Source organism: Peromyscus leucopus, chromosome 7, assembly GCF_004664715.2.
Source record: "Peromyscus leucopus breed LL Stock chromosome 7, UCI_PerLeu_2.1, whole genome shotgun sequence".
NCBI lineage: Eukaryota > Metazoa > Chordata > Mammalia > Rodentia > Cricetidae > Peromyscus > Peromyscus leucopus.
In genome coordinates this window covers 115824342-115844269 of record NC_051069.1, presented here as the reverse complement: position 1 = coordinate 115844269, position 19928 = coordinate 115824342, and the positions used below count along the sequence as shown (strand labels likewise).

At 42.2% G+C, this 19928-nt stretch overlaps 1 protein-coding gene across 1 annotated transcript in view; it reads left to right on the top strand.

Moving 5' to 3' along the window:
* The window catches only part of Morc2 (MORC family CW-type zinc finger 2), a 42380-nt gene that overhangs the window by 12539 nt on the left and 9913 nt on the right, over positions 1–19928 (top strand). The window contains exons 4-7 of the mRNA XM_037208247.1: positions 5079–5147; positions 5646–5736; positions 8673–8799; positions 19031–19103. Of these exons, the coding sequence (XP_037064142.1) occupies positions 5079–5147; positions 5646–5736; positions 8673–8799; positions 19031–19103 (360 nt within the window). The remainder of the gene's footprint in view (positions 1–5078; positions 5148–5645; positions 5737–8672; positions 8800–19030; positions 19104–19928) is intronic.

Below are 19928 nucleotides of genomic sequence, written 5' to 3'. Positions count from 1 at the left end.
ACAGATTATGGGTGTATCTTCCTGCCTCGAGGTCCAGATCAAGGCATGTGTCTTCTTCCTTAAAGGTCCAGACAAGAAGTGAATCCACCCACTTCAAACCATACAGAAAATGTCTTCATAGGTGTACCCTCCATTTCTGGATTCCAGTTACTTCCAGATGTAGTCAAGTTGACAACCAAGAATAGCCATCACAGTCCACCCTTTGTCAACTTGACACACATCATATCTCTTTATGTTGTCATTAGTCTAAATGAGGACAATAACCAGGTCATAATAATGCCTAAATATAATATAATATAATTATCCCACATATAATTAGAAACACATATATTTAACCAGATCATAATTATGCCTAACATAATATAACTATCCCTTGTATAAACGGAAATGCATTATAAATTTAGAATAGGTGGCAATGTCCCTTGGGGGACATTCTTTTGGTATCATACTTAAATATGATAACCATTGGTATTCTCTTAATTGATGTTACATCACATAATAAGGAAATTGAAAGAAAACGCAGATATCTGTACAAACACATTTTTTTTTTCTTTATGGTTTTTCAAGACAGGGTTTCTCTGTGTAGCTTTGCCCCTTTCTTAGAATTCACTCTGTAGCCTAGGCTGGCCTTGAACTCACAGAGATCCACCTGCCTCTGCCTCCCAAGTGCTGGGATTAAAGGCATGCACCACCACCGCCTGCACAAACACATTCTTAACAAAATACAATACTCATGTCAACTATAATCCTTGTTTCTGTTACTGGTCACATGGCCTTAGCTGGTATTTATAACTCCCCTCCTCTACTACCCATCCTGTATTTCCTTTATCCTTGGCAAGCACCTCAGCAGGTCTTGGTTCTTTTCCTGGAGGAGGAAACGCAGGAAAGGCAAATCCATAACTAGAAGAAGTACCTGCTCCAGTAAGGGCAAAGTGTTCTTCTTTCCATGGAGGAAATTGTCCAGTGTAGTCAACCTGCCACCAGGTCACTGTCTGGTCACCCTGGGGAATGGTTCCATATCTGGAGCTCAGTGTTTGTCTCTGCTGCTGACACATCTGGCACTCAGTAGTAGCTGTAGCCAAGTCACTTGGTGAGTTGCAATCCATGTTGAGCCCATGCATAACCCCCCATCTCTGCCACCATGGCCACTTAATTATGGGCCCCATTGGTCAGTGGCAGAAATGGCTGGGGAAAGAGGCTGACCATCCACAGGATGGGCCATCCTATCTACTTGATTATTGAGCTTCTCAGCAAAAGTCATTTTTGATGAGTGTATACATAGGACGCAAGTATCTTCACACTCTTTTCCCATTTGGAGACATCTATCCACATAATTCTTCCCCAGATGTCTTTCTCACCAATTTTCCAATCATGCTCTTTCCAAGTCCCTAACCAACTAGGCAGTCTATTGGCTTCAAGCCCATGCATCAGTGAACAATTGTACATCTGGCCATTTCTCCTTCTGAGAAAGTCACTGCTTGTTTAGCAGACAATGAAGGGTTAATTTCCTCAGTCAGAGGTGAAAAAGGCAATATTTCAAGGGGTGGCATTGAGGGTACTACTTCCTCAGGTGAGAAAAACCCTTGAGAACCGGAGAATTCCAAGTTCTCAGCTTCAATAGGTTCCTTCCACACATTCCTACACCAAATTACAGGATCCCATTCTTTTTTTTTTTTTTTAAACCTACTGCTCTTTTTTTTTTTAAAGATTTATTTATTTATTCATTTTTTTTAGATTTATTTATTTATTATGTATACAGCATGTATGACTATAGGCCAGAAGGGGGCACCAGATCTCATTACAGATGGTTGTGAGCCACCATATGGTTGCTGGGAATTGAACTCAGGACCTTTGGAAGAGCAGCCAGGGCTCTTAAGCTCTTAAGCCATCTCTCCAGCTCCAGGATCCCATTCTTTACCAACTAATGCCCTTACTTTAACTGAATACCATCTGAGACTGGGACTTGAAATTTCTCTGTAATTCAGCCAGCCTTATATGAGGGCTTCGGTTTGATATTTCTGCAACTTTAGCTCTGAGACTGCTGGAGAGAAGATGCTCTTCTAGGGCACATTTAGAAACTTTTAAACTGTGGGAATCTGGAACTGGTCAGTTTTATCACTAAGTTCTTTGTTGTCCTTCCCCATACATATTTTGAGATGCTAGAGGTTGCTAGAGGTTTTTATCACAGAGTTCATCCCTATCCCTTGTCAACATATCCAGAGATAAATTGAGCAACCAACCAGCATGATCATTTTCCTTATTTCACATACAGGATCACCAAATCTGTTCCTACTCACAGTTGCTCAGTTAGGTATTTATCTCACTATATGGTTCACACCATGGGCTTTCAGTATTCTCTCAACTTCCAGGAGAGGGAATAACTGGAGAGGCTTCAGTAACTGAAGGTTTTGGCAAATTGTTGTTACAGATGAATGCTTAAAAGATTCATCCTTACACTTCTGCTGTTCTAGAGTCAGTTTTGGTACTAATATTTGTATTAGTCAGAGTTTTCTAGAGTAACAGAACTTACAGAATGAATCTCTATACATAGAAAGGGGAATTTATTAGAATGACTTGCAGGCTTCAGTCCAGTTAATCCAACAATGGCTGACTATGAATGGAAAGTCCGAGAATCCAGTAGTTGTTCAGTCCCCAAGGCTGGATGTCTCAGCTGGTCTTCTGTACATGCTGGAATCCCGAAGAGGTAGGCTCTAATGGTAGTGAAGGAATGGATGTGCTAGCAAGGCGGGGGCAAGCAAGCAAAGAGCAAAAGCTTCCATCTTCCATGTCCTTAGGCTTCCAGTAGAAGGTGTGGCCCAGATTTTAAAGGTGTGTCTTTCTGCCTCAAGACCCAGATCAAGGCGTGTGTCTTCTTTCCTCAAAGTCCCAGATAAGAAGTGAGTCCACCCACTTCAAAACAAGCAGAAAATCCCTCACAGGTCTGCCCTCTATTTCTGAATTCCAATTAATTCCTGATGTAGTCTAGTTGACAACCAAGAATAGCTGTCACAGAACATCTCTTTGAAATGTTAGCCTTAAGACTGGCTGCTGTGGCAGCCTGACAGCCTCTACATTTTGCTTTTTTGGCTCTACTGTTAATATTATAAGATGTTCCTGGGTTTTGCAAGAACAGTATATGCTCTTAACCACCGAATCATCTCTCTAGCCCCATTAAAAAGAAACAACAACAAAATGCTTTGAGGTAAATTCTTGAACTAGGAGAACTTGAACCCACTGTTGAAGAGATAACGGTGCTGAAATAGCCTAACAACATTACCCTAACACAAAGGGTATTAGAAAAGTGACTTCTTGAGTATTATTCAAGGAATTCCAGTGGTCTTTGGGGACTTGTCAAATGCATTTGGCTCAAAACAGATTTTAGTTTCCAAATCAGTCTTCACATAATTTTATGGCGTAGTATACAGCAAATGTTTCTGGGCAGCTGCTAGGACACTGCTGCCATCATGCAATGTCCCTCACCCAGTTTGAGTCTCCATGGGACTGTTTCTTATAGACAGAAACTTGGAAAGCTTTTAATACTTTAAAAACAAGAACAACAGAAAACCCTTGTTCCTGCTTGCCACATTTCATTTGGATTACCTAGATTTTGATAAGAGGTACTGCCTTAGGGAGAAATGTTCTCATCTACTAGGATTTTCCAGAAAGAGCCTCACTCTGGAACTTTGAAGAGGTATTTGTAATGAGGGTTTAGCCTCCTGAACATTAGAGATGCTTAAAAATCTCTGTGGTTTATGGTCCATCTCAAATAATATTTTAATTTACGTTAGTTTGTCTATTTAGCAGAGGGCAGTCATGATTCACTTAGTTTTACCCTGAAGGAAAACAAAAAGCATTTAAAACAGATTTGTTAGGATAGATAATTGTACAAAGTGAACTGAAGTTTGGACTCTCCTTTAGAGACTAGGCTCCAAAGTAGCCTTGGGCTTGACCCTAGACTATTTTACACAGACTTCCTCCTTTTTAATAGACATGTTACTTTTATTCTTGTGCTGAGCAGTGGACCATGAACAGTGTCTATACTGGGAAGGTTGATGTTAGTGGTTCTTTACATGTTTTGTTTGGGTCCCTGCTTCAGTTTCTGCCTTACTTCCTTCTCTGTTTTATATCTACATATCTGATTCCAAGACTAGCTTTCCCATTGTTTATGTCTTTATTGAATTAAAAGGCACCTTGAAAATTAGCATAGCCTTTTTTCTCATTTGAGACTGTTTTCTCTATTGTTACTACCTGTTAAGTGTTGACATGTGGTGCTGCATAAGACAGCTACTAAGATAATTCTTCATCTACCTGCTGGAATGGCAGTCACAGTCTGTGTCATGTCCCCTTACTGTTGGCTAGGAAGCCTTACCAGAGCTGCACTGGATCTCACTGCTGGAGGACTATAATTCTGACCAGGCAGGTCTATCCCAGAACTAAGAACCTCTTGCTGCATCTTGTGTCATTTTGATTCTTTTCAAGGACCCATATCTAGGAGGGAATATGAGAGTGAATACAGATAGCTCATAATCTGCAGTTAGTTTAGAAGTGATCATATATAAACAGTAATTTTTTCAGGTGGCAGCTGCCACCATTGTGCTTATACTACATCTGATATCATCATTTGAATGTTACCTCAGCCTTAAATCACAAAGGAAGGTACCCTGTTGAGTTTGAACAGTTGATAAGGTATAGTACTTAATAGACTACTTAAATGACTTGGGATCCATGGTGTTCGGCAGATGTTTGGCCCTATGTAAATCATGTAGATATATAAAAAGATATATAGGAAGGTATGATATATAAGAAAGAAAGCTAAGATATACATATTCAGTGGTCTTAAATGTTAAGTACTAGTCTCTTTGAATAGATTCTCTGAAGCCTTGTGAATTAGAAAGCACTAGAGAAGCTTCACATCCTCAAGGGCCCTGAAGTTTAACTCACCCTAGCATAATACTCTTAGAAGAAACTAGATTTGACCTAACCTTTTGTACCAGGCTTCACTTTGGTTCACCTTCTGTACTCAGATTGTCACCCTGTAAGTGGTAACAGCCCAGTAATGGCAACTGCTTCTTTTACAGAGAGGCGGGAAGACCTTCGAGGAGGATTTATGCTTTGCTTTTTGGATGATGGAGCAGGAATGGATCCGAGTAAGTGGTTTTGATGACTGTTTCTTTTGCGGAGCATAACAGTTTACTATTAAAGTTGCTTTTCTGTGACCTCACTGTTGTGGCTAGAAAATCCACCTGGGGAATGAGAAGCCTGTTGCAACATCTCAGGCTTAATTACACTGTGTGTTTGCTGGATCTTGTCCTAACATAGGAAATGTTTGGACAACACGAATGTCAACCTGAAATCAGATTACCTGTCTCTTGACAATGTATTTATCAGCTTGCACAACATCCTGGAGCCCTAACTACTGAGGCTTCTTCCCTTGAGACTGTTTACCACATTCTAGTAACAACATACAGCACTGTGATGGTATTGATGCACTAGGCAAGGATCTTTTATCTCATGACTGAATTTCCTTGGAGAGAAGTTTTGCTGGCACAGAGCCATGCATGTATTTAACGTGACTCATATCTCTAACTTGGAGAGGTCTGGGAAAGAAATGCTAACTTTTTACTTTCTCTTGTCTACCACTTGAGGTGATGCTGCCAGTGTGATCCAGTTTGGAAAGTCAGCCAAACGAACACCTGAGTCCACCCAAATTGGGCAGTATGGCAATGGATTAAAATCGTACGTATGTTGGAAGCCTGCCATAGGGCTGATGTGGTCTTGCTGTCTATCCCTTTGTCCCTCCCAGACTTTAATTTTGGAGTGGTAAGAGAGTCAGAAAGGATTGATGACTGGGGGTAGTTTACCAGCTGTCTAGCAGAATTTTCTCAGTAAATTGAGTAGTATGAATATCTGAAACATTGTTCTCTAGAACTCTCTCTCCTCTTATTGAGTAATATTTTTATCCTGTGTTTGAGAATGTGAGTGGATCTCTTCTGGGGCTGGGGCATATCTGAGATGGCAAGGGAGTCAGTTCACAATGTATCAGTATGCTTGTGCCAGACACTGCGGATCCAGAGTGAACAAAAGAAACACATTTCTCCTAGAGTACCCTATGTGGGCATCCTGTAAGGCCATATAGCAGGAGACCCATCTTCTACCTTTCATCTGTTGGGACTCGTCCCTCAGGCCTTGATTCCCACTTGTTTAGTGCTTAGAATGTGTTGCTCTGGTTTTGAGTGAAGCCCTGAGAAAAAGGTTTCTATTTCTGAAATGCTCACTTCCAGCTGTACATACCTTTGAATGGAATAAGATTTAGTGGAATTGGAGTTTGTGCAAATGAAATTATGAGTCATGTTTCAGTCTTGCTGTGGAAACGTGCTGTTTTATTTGAGAAAGGGTGGTGGTTTGATCTGTCAGCAGCCTTGATTGGCCTTCATGTGCATTGTGCTTTGGGTGTGGAGAAGAGAGTGCTTCCAAAGAAACCAGGGGCCTGGTTCCTGGGCTTTGATTTTTTTTCTCAGGGAAGGAACCAGATGTTAATAATAAGCATTTCCCATGTGCCAGGAGGTACTGTGCTAAAAACTTTGTGTGGATTATATAATTTAAACCATACTTTAGCCTATGATAGGTAGGTTTTGTTAACATTGCCAAATGAAGAAATTGAGATGTATAGGAGTGAAGTGACTTGCCTAATAGTATAAAGTGTTTATGTGAAGAGTGAATATATGAACCGGGTCTTTCTCATTAGAAAGACTGTCCATTTCACTTTGGTCAAAGGTTCAGATCTCAATCCAGCCAGTTAGTCACTAAAGTTGTAGCTTCTTGCAAATTGATCATACTTACCAAATAGTTAGGATCAGGTATTATTGCTTTGAGAGTCCCTAGTCTACGATCACAGTGGGAACCTTCCCCAGAGGGTTCTGAAAAGGTAATCTAAGAGCTGTAAAACCTTAGGTCTCCAATAGTTAACTCCTGTCTAGTCCTACCAGTTCCACAAACGCAGTTTCACCTCTGATGGTTTCCTAACCGAGAAAATGAAGTCCTAACTTCTGATACTCTCCTCAGGAACCAGTAAAATATGACTGAGAAAGTACTTAGAAGACTGAGAAGAAGAAATGTGTACAGAGTTAGAATGCGATTTATCAACATGTTTAGGAGGCTTTTATGAAGGTCCCATTGAACTGGAGCCATCTAGTGTTCAAAGTTCAGAAGTTATACGAGGTGATTTGTGGTGAGAATAGGGTTTAGCAAAGAAGGTGGTGTTTTGGGGTTTCTGATAATCAGACCCTATAGTCAGGATCAAAAACAGAAGTGAAAAAAAAAAAATAGGGTTAAGAAAGTCTTGCCAAATTTGAGTAAGGGCAGTGCTGTCCACAAGCTACAGGAAAAGTAGTCATGAGATTTAAGGGAAAGGAGAATTGATAGCCCTCAGGGTATCTATCTATCAGTATCTTGGGAGTTTTCGTAAGTGCTTGGGAAATGGGACATGAGATTCATTTGTGTGCCTGGCATGCCTGTCTGGACTGTAGGTAGAAATTAATGAGGCTTCCTACCATTGTCTTCTCCCGGGAGATTGTAAGAACTAATGAGATAATAGCCATACAGCCCAGGAGCTGCTCAGAACAAAGGAGCTAAACAGCTCAGTGTTGAGTGTGGACAGTCCTCCTCCTGCTGCTGCTGCTGCTGTAGCTGTAGCTGCTGTAGCTGCTGTAGCTGCTGTATACTGCTACCCTGCCCTGTGCTGCCTGGAAAAACCTGTCTCTGCCTGTTCCATGAGGATTAACATGGCCAAACAGGAAGGAAGCCGTTGATTCCATTATGAGTTTTGTTCTCCATTGATTCTGGGGATTGAACCGAGGCCCTTGCACATGCTAGGCAAGTGTTCTACCACCCTGCTGTGTGCCTTGTAGAAGAGAACTCAAGGCTGCATCAGAATGAGCTCAAAGTAGCCAAAGCAATTCTGAGACTGGGAATGGCTGGAGTTGCTGGATATGGATGTAGGTAGGCCTCCTTGAACTATTTTCAAAGATCAAATTTTGAGCTGGACTAGATAGCATGATTTAAAAAAAAAAAGTTAGCATTTGTGTTTTGATAAATGTTGCATTCATGCTGGTTTTTCAAAGACTTATGAGACTCATCTTTTGACTCTTCTCTTGACAGTGTTCCCCTTGATGAGTGGACAGGAGGGGATTCTGTGTTAGTGAAAGGAGGACAGGATAGGATTTGGGTGTTGCCCAAAAAGAAGATGACATGTTCAGGGTGTCCACTGCTGGAGTTGAACTTGATGGTGTCACAGAGGACCCCATGAACTTAGAGCTCAAGCAGGTTCACTTGCTAGTGTTGTGGCAGTAAGCCGAAAGGGAAACTCACCTGGGGCTTGTGGTCTGAGTGGATATATTCTAGAAGGATGGTGAGAAACCCTTGGATGGAAGGGAAGTTTGCTCAAGGAGGTTAAAAGTTATAGCCTAAGGAATCAGAGACCCTTAGAAGGCACAGCACTGAGTGCTAGCTGAGTGGGAGGGGACAAGGGCTGTGGGACTCCCCTGGGACTGGGGCCATTGGTTGTCTTGAGGAGAGCCTTCTGGTCATGCTCACTTACGTCCAGAAGACGTTCTCCCTTTTCAGATGAGCTTTGAGTCCTTGGGAGAGTGATCTCTTTTCTGTTTCCCTTTCAGGGGCTCAATGCGCATCGGGAAGGATTTTATCCTCTTCACTAAGAAGGAAGACACCATGACCTGCCTCTTCCTGTCTCGTACCTTTCATGAGGAAGAAGGCATTGATGAAGTAGGTTTCATCCTTGTGGCCTAACACTTACTGGGTTTATCTGTGGTTCTGAGCTCCTTGGAGTTATAGAATTGGAGCACTTGTCTGCTCTTATGGGATGAGATGAGTGGATGTATTGTTTGGAGGGTGGTAAGGCAGATAATACCTTTATGTGAGAGGAAGTGAAATCTCAAGGTACATCAGACAACAGCTGTTCTGTTTTAGAGAATGAGACTGTGAAGTGACAAGCAGTGAGAGTTGAATTTGAAGCTTTTCCTTATCTGCAGGATACCTCATTTCTGTGGGGGGTGTCTCCATGAACTGTTACCAGGTCGGGCATCTGCTTTTGGGCGCTGTCAGATATTCTGATTGATGTCCTTTTCCTTTAGTTATGACCTCGCAACTCATGATGAATATTTTTTCTCGTTGCAAAGAAAGGAATTAGTGATATGCACATTTCACTATACATTTCACTTGAGGCAATATGATTTGCATTCATAATACCATCATCAGTTGGAGATAATCAGACAAAAGCCATTGAATCTCAGGCCCAACAGATATCCCTAACCACCGCAGGTAGGCTGTAAGAGCAAGGTAAAGGTATCATTGGAGGGAGAAAACATCCAGTACCTGCACGACCTCACTGATTAAACTTAGGGAGGCCTTACCCACGCCTGATCATTCGAAGCGTGCGTTCTAACACGAAGTGATTATTCATAGATCTCTGAAGACAGCAAAGGTAAATAATCTCTTATTCTCAACGATATAGAGCTTGTCGGCGGGCTGGAGAGATGGTTGCAGCAGTAGTTAATTAAGCCACTGGCTGCTACATACAAGGAGAACCAGGGCTTTGGCATATGTCTGCCAGCACCACCTTTGAAGTGTACACATGCCATCTGATCCTCTCTCTTCTTGGCTTCACTGTGGTGACTAGCTTTGCAGTTCAATACCTAAACATAAAAATCCATGTTGGCACAGAATCACTGCATCGCAGTACAAAGGACATCCCATATATTCTATCCTCAATTATAGACTTTTTATATTTTGTAATCAGATTGTGCAGAGTGGTTAGCTCTAATATACAAATGACCCCTATAGATCAATAGCTTTTGTAGATTTCGGTCGGAGCTCAGATAGCTCTTGCTCGAAGAAACTTTTCTTTTTTGAGACAAAGAGGTCTGAGTAGTATCTAATTCGGTCACTGTATCACCCTGTTATGTGAGACTTATGTGCTTGGCCTCAACTGATCAGAAGAATGCCATCACCTGCTCATAAGCCTACATGATCTGGTAAGGGAATAAGAGGCATTAGGGATCACTAGTGGGCTTGTCAATCACGAACTATTTTCATGGTGGGGGAGTAGGGATGGGTTGGTCTCCTCTCTTCCTTCATGGATTTAGTGAAGGTAAAGGGGAGGTTTAAGAGCTATGAAGAGGTTATCTGGCGACGTACATGGAGAATAAGGAATTCCATGCCATGCGGTCACCCAAGTAGACCACTGGCAAATAGAGTGTCAGCTGTTCCTCTCTATTGGTCTTGTGAGACGAGTGAATACTCGAATTTGTACTGCGTCGTCATTTTGACGATTGCACATAAATTTGTGTGTAAACTAATTCAGTGTTAAGGGACTGCTCGGTTCTACCTGTTTCCTACCATTTTATTGTAAGCGAAACAGTCCAGTTGATTTGTTCAGGACTGACTAGACAATGTGTGTGTTGGTACATTGCACCATAGTTATCGAAGAAAAAATACACTGAAGGCTAGTCAAAGCATGCAAACTTCTAGACAGAGTAGGAACGATGAAGGACCACTCTCGCAGTTCCAGGGGAGGGCTGAGGCTATTCAGAACATATATGGCCTCGGTATGTCCGGATCTTTGGAGTCAGCATGAAGGCAAGCATTTCTTAAGTCTTGAGGGTGCTGGACGAGAGAGGTGTCGTATGGAAATCACAGGGACATGGGGCAGCTGTTCCCTAATGCTGCAGTCGTACTTAGTATATTGGGTGAATGGATGTTTTTAATCAAGCATCTCCTGACAGAATCACTTGTTAGCAATATCTTAAATGGGTCTATATAGGCAGTTGTTTTAGATTAGAAATGTATATCTAGAGTGATCAGTGAGAGGCTAGTGCGAGACGTGCATGGTAGGAAGCAGCGTGGTGAGAACAGTTTTATGCAGTGTGAGCCTCACTGGTACACGTATTGTTGATGACTCACTGGAAGGCGGGGTGGTAACACGGAACGGAATTCATAGAGTTGCAGGTTCAATGTGGGCAGTTTGGAGATAATGCGCTCATAACATTGGGGAATGAATGGAAAGGAGTAAGAATCTATGAGGGAGGACAACTCGTACAGACGCCATAGTAGCTCGGCGGCATCGCAACAAGTAATGGTGTGTCTATCGAGTTCGGGTACTAATATCTATGCGTTCTTTCTTTTATCTCTTTCCTTCGGCTCTTATACCATACATCACCGTTCCATCCTTCGCATATCGCCTTTCTTGATGTCTCTCATCACTTTTTCTTGTGTTGTGTTTTCTGGCAGCGCCAGGTGACTCAGGCTCTGGGATATTGTTGGCTAATGTACTCGCAGCGTATAGGATCACGTTAAAGAAGTGCTCACAAGAACAGGATTCATGACGACCTTAAGTCACACGCCCAACATTTTTGAGAGGAGGCTGTGATATAGTGAGACCAGAAGTCATAGAAGAAAAATGAAGATCTGGTGACCACTATGATACCTCTGAAGGAGAATCTCTTTCACTACACAGAATTCCTCCTGTCCACAGAAAATCTGAACCAAGTGAGAGGAGCCAGTCAGTGAATACGTTAGTGAGAATACAATTTAAGGTGGTGCTTCATCCTCAGCAGGTGAGAGGCTGCTTTATAAAATCCTGCCATAGGTAATAAGCACTCACACTCACCAGAATGAAATGGAAGCTTGCGTACTTGTAGAAAATCGATAGAAAATTTTACCACATACTTGTCTGGATACCTTAGAAGGTTTATTGTTTTAATTAATGTATAGTATCGTTCAGTATGCTAGAGCTTTGCACAGCATAAAATAAGATCGATTCTTTCTAGGAATGTCTCAGGAGAAGTGTGTCCCAACCATACCAGATCCTCCTGTATTGCGCTGAATGCACACTTACTCTAGCCACAAAGTCTACCAGCTACGTCTCAGTTAATATACTCTCTTTGCGTAATACAGTACTATTTCATCCAGTACGAGACGCGTGCTATAGCACATTTGGACTTGATCTTTGAGTCTCATCCTGTGTGGGCCTTGTTGGCTTGCAACTCCCATGAGTACACTGGGCTTCCTATGGTTCTCAGGTGCTAGCAGAGGAGTAAGTCTCATTCACAACCCCTGTGGGCTCTGCTTTAGGTGGCGCTGAGCTGGGAGCAAGGTGTTGCAGAGGTTTGATAGTAAGCCACTCCACGAAGCAAGTATATGATAAGAAGAAGGGAATTGATATAATTTATAATAATAGATCACTAAAATAATATTCGCTATAATGTTTGAAACGCGAATTTACTCACCAATATTAAGCACACCCGCATGTAGCTCATAATTTGAGCAAATCCAGATGTTTAAGTAAGTCCCCTACTTAATATCGTGAACCTAGTAGTGCCTGCAGTGTGGCCACCTGAGGCGCAGGTTAAATCTTTCCATATATAACCTATATGAGGGATGATCAGACTTACGGGCGTTCTTGGGGTGAGTGGGCAGGTTAATAATTGTTCGCCTACTAGACTGGTATGATCGTGAGCTAGTTATATAACGCTGGCATCATGGGCAACTGCGACACAATAAGAAGGAATTCGCAGCTGTAGTCTCTTTCATGTATAACTTGCGCATCTATCGTGAGAGTGAAATCACTGTTTGATGTTTGTAGTTCGTGCCTTCTCTTGTTGAGTTTTTAGGAGACATCAGACGAACACTGTTAGTTGTAGGTGCATATCTGATTAGTTAGTATGTATCTATTTGGGAGTGTATTCTCTCCTATACTGTGATAATCTACTATGGAGGAATAGTGACTGCATAATGTGCCTGGTAGTAGGAGTGTATACCGGCAGAAAATAGACATTACTGAGTATGTTAGGTTGTAAATCCGTATAGCTCGCTGCTCTCAGATTCAGGACCATAGATCACAGTTGCTACAGCACACAAAAATAAATGTCTCATTCCTCTACGTCTTTCACTAAGCGAGCTTAACAAAGACTACGCCAAGATTATCTGATTAATAGACTACCCTGATATCAATTTAATGACTACATGGTCCATATCTCATGAAAATCTCATAGAAGAGCGTACTATTCGTATGAGGCTAGTTTGATGGACCAAGACACTACGAGCTACGTGGTAACTTAACAAAAAAGATTTGATGGAAGACCAGAGCAAGATGAAGACCTGCATGCTCAGCTACATTAGCCGACAATGAACATAGATATACGCTTGTTTGGAGTTATATGTGTGGCTCTGACAGTCTCCTCCTATGCTACAGTGTTCTTAGTCGATGTCTCTCACTGCACTACAAAACTAAAGGAGGGTTATACTTAGTATCTCATTTGCTAAGTGGATGACTCGAAACACGGGAACCCCTGTCACAAGACAATGTTAGGAGAAGTCCTCTGCAACATTGAGCACATGTTCGTTAGTAACTACAAGTTCTCTACTCCTTACCACAATGCGAACCTTACACGAGTGAGAACTTTCTGAGCACAGTTCTGTAAAAGATTCCGGAATAGTGGTGCAAGCTAGGCGTATGCGTATCACTGATATGCTTCAGCAGAAAAATGTGAGCGCATGCTCTCAAAGCCTCATAGAGCTCGTTAGAGTAAGAGCACTGTGTTTTGATCATAGGCATGAGAGAGAAGGAATTTCTGAGACTTCCCTCAGGTGATACACTGGTGATAACACTATCTTTTCTAATCTTCAGCTTCTTCTCGCAAGTGGAGCATGTGCCGGTTAACTCACAAGCATCAAATATAAATCCAAAAGATATCTCAGTGATGGGCATTATGACACCGCAGCAGCGACAGCGAATGATGTTAATGGACTGCTAGGTGGCTTGGCGTCCGCGATGGCTAGGAATGGAGAGGGCTACTTGTGATCTCGCCACTAACAGTGAGACTCGTCAGGGATAAATGGAAGACGTACTCGCGTTTAGCCTGCTATATCTCTTGAGGTGAGAGGTATATGTTAGACGCTCGTAGATGGAGATCTTACCTACCTGGCTTTACTAGTGTACACGAGGCTTCTGTATACGAGTTTGGCTCCCTCAGCAAAACTAAAGATTAGTGCAATCACGCATGTTCTACCCCTCTGGGGAACATGCTCATTCTGACACAGATTAGATAAAACTTGAGGCACGGGTTACTAGTGGATCGTTGAAACTTCGGCCTAAGCAATTAGAGGTTTACGCACTGTACACTGAGCCAGCTAAAGTGTCTGTGTAGGGCTTAACCTGGTGCTTGGGCAATGAATTAGCGCAGTAAGTGTAGTAAAGCTATACACTAAATTGTATGACTAAGCATCTCTGGTGCACTAGGTGAAAGTAGACGCATTGATCGTGAATGAAGGTGCAACAGTAGAGGTAGCAGAAAGGAAGTCTAGCGCATAAGTGTTGTACGGGTGCTTTACTGTTGGCATTGGAAGTGATGACTCTCGAATTTATCAACTTGCATATTCTTCAGGATAGCCAGAAACCACAGTCTCTATAAACATCCGCTAGCTCTTATTTGACTCTAGCTAGTGGGTGCTCTCAAAGTTTCACGATTCCCCCTGATTGCACGGATCTCTCTATCATTCATTCTGTGGCATTGGCAAGGATAGTCAGGACCAAGAGACTCTCCTGACTCGCTATGTACTACTAACCCAAGTAAGAGCTAGACTAGCGCTATAGAGTCTAGTGCGTGGAGATTGGTAGTAGAAATTAGAATTGAGTGATACGGTTGAACGCCATCTCAACACTCGAACTAGATAGTATTGTCTTGTTATGACCACAGAGAGGCTCCTTTCTCGGCACTGAGTGAGGAAAGAGATGGAATGTTGACAGACAGTTGCTGATGTGAGTAGCCCAGTGTGAGTGTGTACGGGACTAGTGCTTCCTATGATGTGGAGAGAGTAGCAAAAAAGGGAAAGCAATAGTCTTGTCATAGAGGGCCTCAGAAAGCGGCATACAGGCCACGGAAGATAGGGTGTTACGTTCATTGGCGTGATGTAGCACTGGGCTTTGTTCCTTGTACTTATCGAGAATCAGTGATCCCTATAAGCAACAAGCCACCAAGAAGACCAGTCAAGATCAACCAGCGCTGCTGACAGATCGAAGATATAGATAAGGCACACTCTCGCCCACTCTCACTACTCTTCGCCTTAATATACTGTCAAATTAGGACTTACATGTTCTCAACCACAAGGTATATGCCAGGAGTCAGCCAAGACAGAGTGAAGACATGAGTACAGTGACTTGCACACTTTGCTTGAAGATGCTCAATGTGGCAGCAAATGCGGCACTGCATGGCTTTACGCACTCCTACAGGTGCTTTTTTCTGCATCTCAGATATGTACATTAGTATACGCAATGGATACCGTTTAAGACCACGGCAGGAACAGGAAGAGGATGAAGATTGCAGAGCATCTGATAGCGAAATCAGAGAATTGCGTAAATTCTGCTCCTTTGTGTTCGGATAGGACGCGCGATAGAGTGCTGTGGGCGACACTGCTCATGTAATCCAAAGCCCTGGGAAAGAGGCGCACTGTTCTACATCTCTAGAAGCAGATTATACATCGCAATCTGTGCCCGTCACTATATGAATCTCATCAGGAGGCAGTAGTGTCTCATACATAGACTATGAACTAACGCTGCTCTGTACCAAGACTGACTGGTATATCGGTATACTCTTATGCTGGAGTCTGAGATGCTCTATAACAGGATGACACATCACTAATAAGTGTCATATTACACTTATAGGACGAAGAAGTATGATATGTGTTCCAACACCATTTGAGATATACATCTCTATGACCTGCCCATGAAATAGCTTTAATGTGGCTGAGCAGCACCAACATATTACTTGGTATTTACCCTAATGAAGAGTTGATACACTGATCTCTCCTCAGCTTTGGCAGGCGCGTGCAATGATAGTCTGAAGCACATCTCTTCCAGGGCCTCCAGGATAATGCACTGAACGCACTCACTTCCTCAAACACCGGGTGTAATTATACCAATTGAATATATATTCTCTATTTAACTATATAGTGAATTTATTTGTGAAGCTTAAGAGGAAGTAGATGGGAATGTATATAACTATGAGCGAATTTCATTGGGGATTATGTTTTTGAGATAGAGGACATTTTCTTTATCCATGTTGGCCATCATTACGTCAGTGATTCCTACCTGCCTTAGCAAACTTGCAGAGTATTAGAGAGTAAATAAATTTAATGCTATAGATGACATACCCTGACCGTTGTACCACATCCGCACCGTTTTTGAAATGTCAGATTCCTTTCTGGTACCTTCTCTCTCTTCTCTTCCCTGACAGGCAAGTATGTGATTAAATGTCAGTCGCGCGCACAGGAGGTGGCCCAAATAGTGCAGAGGTGCTTACACTCACATAGAGGCTAGCCCATTTATACTGTTATATGACTGTCTTCTGCTGAGGCAGGTACTGGGCACGTGCTGTGGAAATCAGCATGCAACAGGGTAATGAAGAGTTCTGTTATAACGTCCTATTTTATGTTCTTCAATTTTAACTGCTGACAAAGAATGGCTGGGTAGGGCAGAGAGGAAGACCTCGAGCATTGAGTAAGTACGAATGGTGGTCAGACCTTGATCACGGGCTGGACTCTCTATGGTTACACTCAGCAAACGCGCAGGCCACTCACTTGTGCCGTGGGCTCATCACCTGTGGCCTCATATAGGGATTCACAGTATCCTGAACCTATAGAGTAAAAGAGGAATATAACAGCTTATGTTAAGTTTATGTCCGCCTCAGTCAGGTCATCTTTTTTGTCAGGAGCAAAGGCAATAACTCTCTCAGATGTGTTAGTTAGAGGAGCATATAGGGTGAGCCGATTGTGAATATGAAAATTCTACCTGATGTGCTTCTCATAGGGGCCTGGAGCACCTACCCTCCCTTCCTCCCTCGCAGAGGGGAAACATTCCAGTGAATTTCATTGGCAGGATACATAATGTATGCGGTCATGGGTCTCAGGGTAAATACAGCCCATCAACGTACTGCGTAGTAGAAACAGGGTTCTGAGTCAGAAATAACTCAGGTATTTCAAGCAGCGATAGAGTACTTGGAACTAGCGCTTTTGTGTGCTTATATAAAAATGACAATGTCGTCATTAATGCAACAAAGCAGAGGTTGCCCACTTATAAGGGTACGAATGTGTGTAGCCTTCTGCACGAGGCACTAGTCACTTGAGCTGTGATTAAGCGCATAATAGACTAGAGTTAGATATTTGCTGATCACGATGAGCAGGGATGAGAGCTAGGTGAGTATACTGAGCAGCTACCTACATCTCCGCACTGCGCTCATTTTTCTGTATATCCTTTCTAGTTAAGCTTGTTACAATACTATGGTCACCAGTACTAGAGGTAAACCATTGCACAAAATAAATACCACAAACACATGTAGATAAAACTCATGAAACTCCCTTATGAGCGTAGTCTTGATACTGGTGCTTTCTCTTATTCTTCATTTTCTCTGTTAGTTTGGTTATTTTCGAGTATTCTAGCGTGTATATATCCGTAGTGCTCATGGTACACGGTTTTGAGGGTCCTGCGACATCATCAAGGTCATAGAGCTATTAATTAGAGTCAGAGCAGCGCTGTTGAAACTCGCTACGCACGAGATACCGTACATGGCTACGGCTATGAGATGCTATCGGATCACGGTGTTGGACTCCTCCTGTACCGCACCTCGAGCAATAAGCATATAGCTTATTTAATTTTTCTATATCTTCAGAAGATGTTATTCTTCGCTGCGTCTACTTCAATGTGAAATAGAAGTAGCTCAGATATTAGTCGAAGTTTACTTTGTGGGCTCTTTCTATTACTAGAACATATTAACAGGTGACAATGTTTTCGCGTGTGAGATACAAATAGCAGGTCGCTGACCTTAGCTCTATTAGACCAGCTATATACAGAATTGACACGCTGGTACATGAATAAGTGTTCAGGCTCCACAATTTTAAGCATGTTTGATCATCTTTCTCAGAGATATATGATTGTGTATCTTGCTAGTGTGAACACTGGTCATTCCAATGTCTAGTGCCTCAGTTTTAGAGGCTTCGACTCATAATTTCTTTACGGTCCAAGATTTATATCATTTGGATCGTCGTACTAAGGTGACTTCTTCTCTCTACACGATATTCTAGGATTTACATATTTTTTGCCATATATTAACAAGTATACTCATTACTTAACATGTTAAGACATAACTAGAGGAGATAAGTTGTAATAGATTCTGTAACGATCTCTTTAATCCTTGTGTCTAAATAACGATACTTCCATGATATACTGGAGGCAAGACATGATGTTGCTTTCTCATCACTTTTCTGATGTCATAGCAATCCAGCCTGGTCTGCAGAGTGAGAGCTATAAGCACTGCTGCATTGAAAACACAAATGCTATGACACCTGAGACTCACTCATTGCGGTATACATAACTATAGTGATTTTTTAGAGATTATTATATTCTGATTATTTAAGTACATTGAATTATACTTTTATTTACAACCATCTTTCAATTCAATTCTATCACCTCGGGGCAGAGCGGATTTCGTGTATGCAGATATCATATAAGAGGCACATTTCAGAGTAGTGTAAAAATATCACGCTACATTCCTGTTATGTAGGCTAAATTAAATACAAGAAAACAAAAACAATTAACTATAGTTTATGGAGACCAATGAAGCGTAGCTGACCAGTACAGAGCAGTTGAGATGCGAACAGGCAATTATTAGAAGTATAAAAATGCTTTACAACACACTCTAGTCTACTTCATATATGATCATTCTAAACAACTGGCAGATTATGCTATCGGTATCACTCTCAGTTTATTGTGCCTAATCGATTATAAATAGACTTAGTAGCCGTTTTGGTCCTTTCGTTATATAGTTATATGCTTTACTGACCTTATCACTACTCTATAGAGGCATCTCAACAGAACGAGGAACAATGGTTTTTTTGGTGGTCTATATTCGCACAAGTACGTGAGTAGATGGACATGTTACTATTACAACTGTGTACGGCACAGCCTGTCAAAGAGGTCCATACTCAGAAGAGCTGGGTCTCCCGACAAGGTGGAAGCGGGCGAGAGCTGCTAGGAGGTAAGCTCCTCTAGCAGAGCAGTGAGAGGTGCGCGACAGCACACAGGGAGACAAGTGGACCATAGAGAGGTTCACTGGCTGACAGGCCTGATGAGTAGTCATGAAGAATGATCCTTCGCAGTGGTTAGGTGTTGGGGTTAATGTGGGTGTTGTTTGACTTTAGTGCCACGTCCATCTGATCATTCTGGAGCCTACACCTTATACAGGACATAAGCTAAAGAGACTATATATGACTGAAATCTAACGGAGTAAGCTCCTCATAGAAGAGACACAGGTCTATTGAGCATATGGGGGATTCGCACTATGAGTCGCGAGTATCCTTTAATTCAATAAGAAGGAGACATCTGACCATTCATTGGGAAAGCTAGGTTCAGTGAATCAGATATGTAGAGTGTAACTAACAGGAGACAGCAGGGCTACAGCACTGCTCATTATTGTAAGCATGTGAACCTCTGAGCATGACGTTGAGTGAGTAGCAGACGATGATGACTTTAAATCAGTTAAGGAGAAAGACAGACGGCAGCGTAGTACAGTACCCTTTGCCTTCATAAGTATTAGTAATGTGACACTGTTCAGGCAGATTCTACTGCCTTCTAGCCCAGAGTCAAGAAGGATTCAAATCGAACGATTTTGTTGGCATGATATTTGTGTCTACACCATTATCAAGCCGAGAATGGTCAGCAGGAGCTAGTACCACTCAGTCTGATCCGAGGTCAGCGCGAGAGTGTCTACCAATTATCGCGCAAGGGCCGCTATTAAGTCTTTCACACAAGCGCACATAGTAGTCCAAAATCGTCTGGTCAAGTGCATAGCAGTTTGGTAACA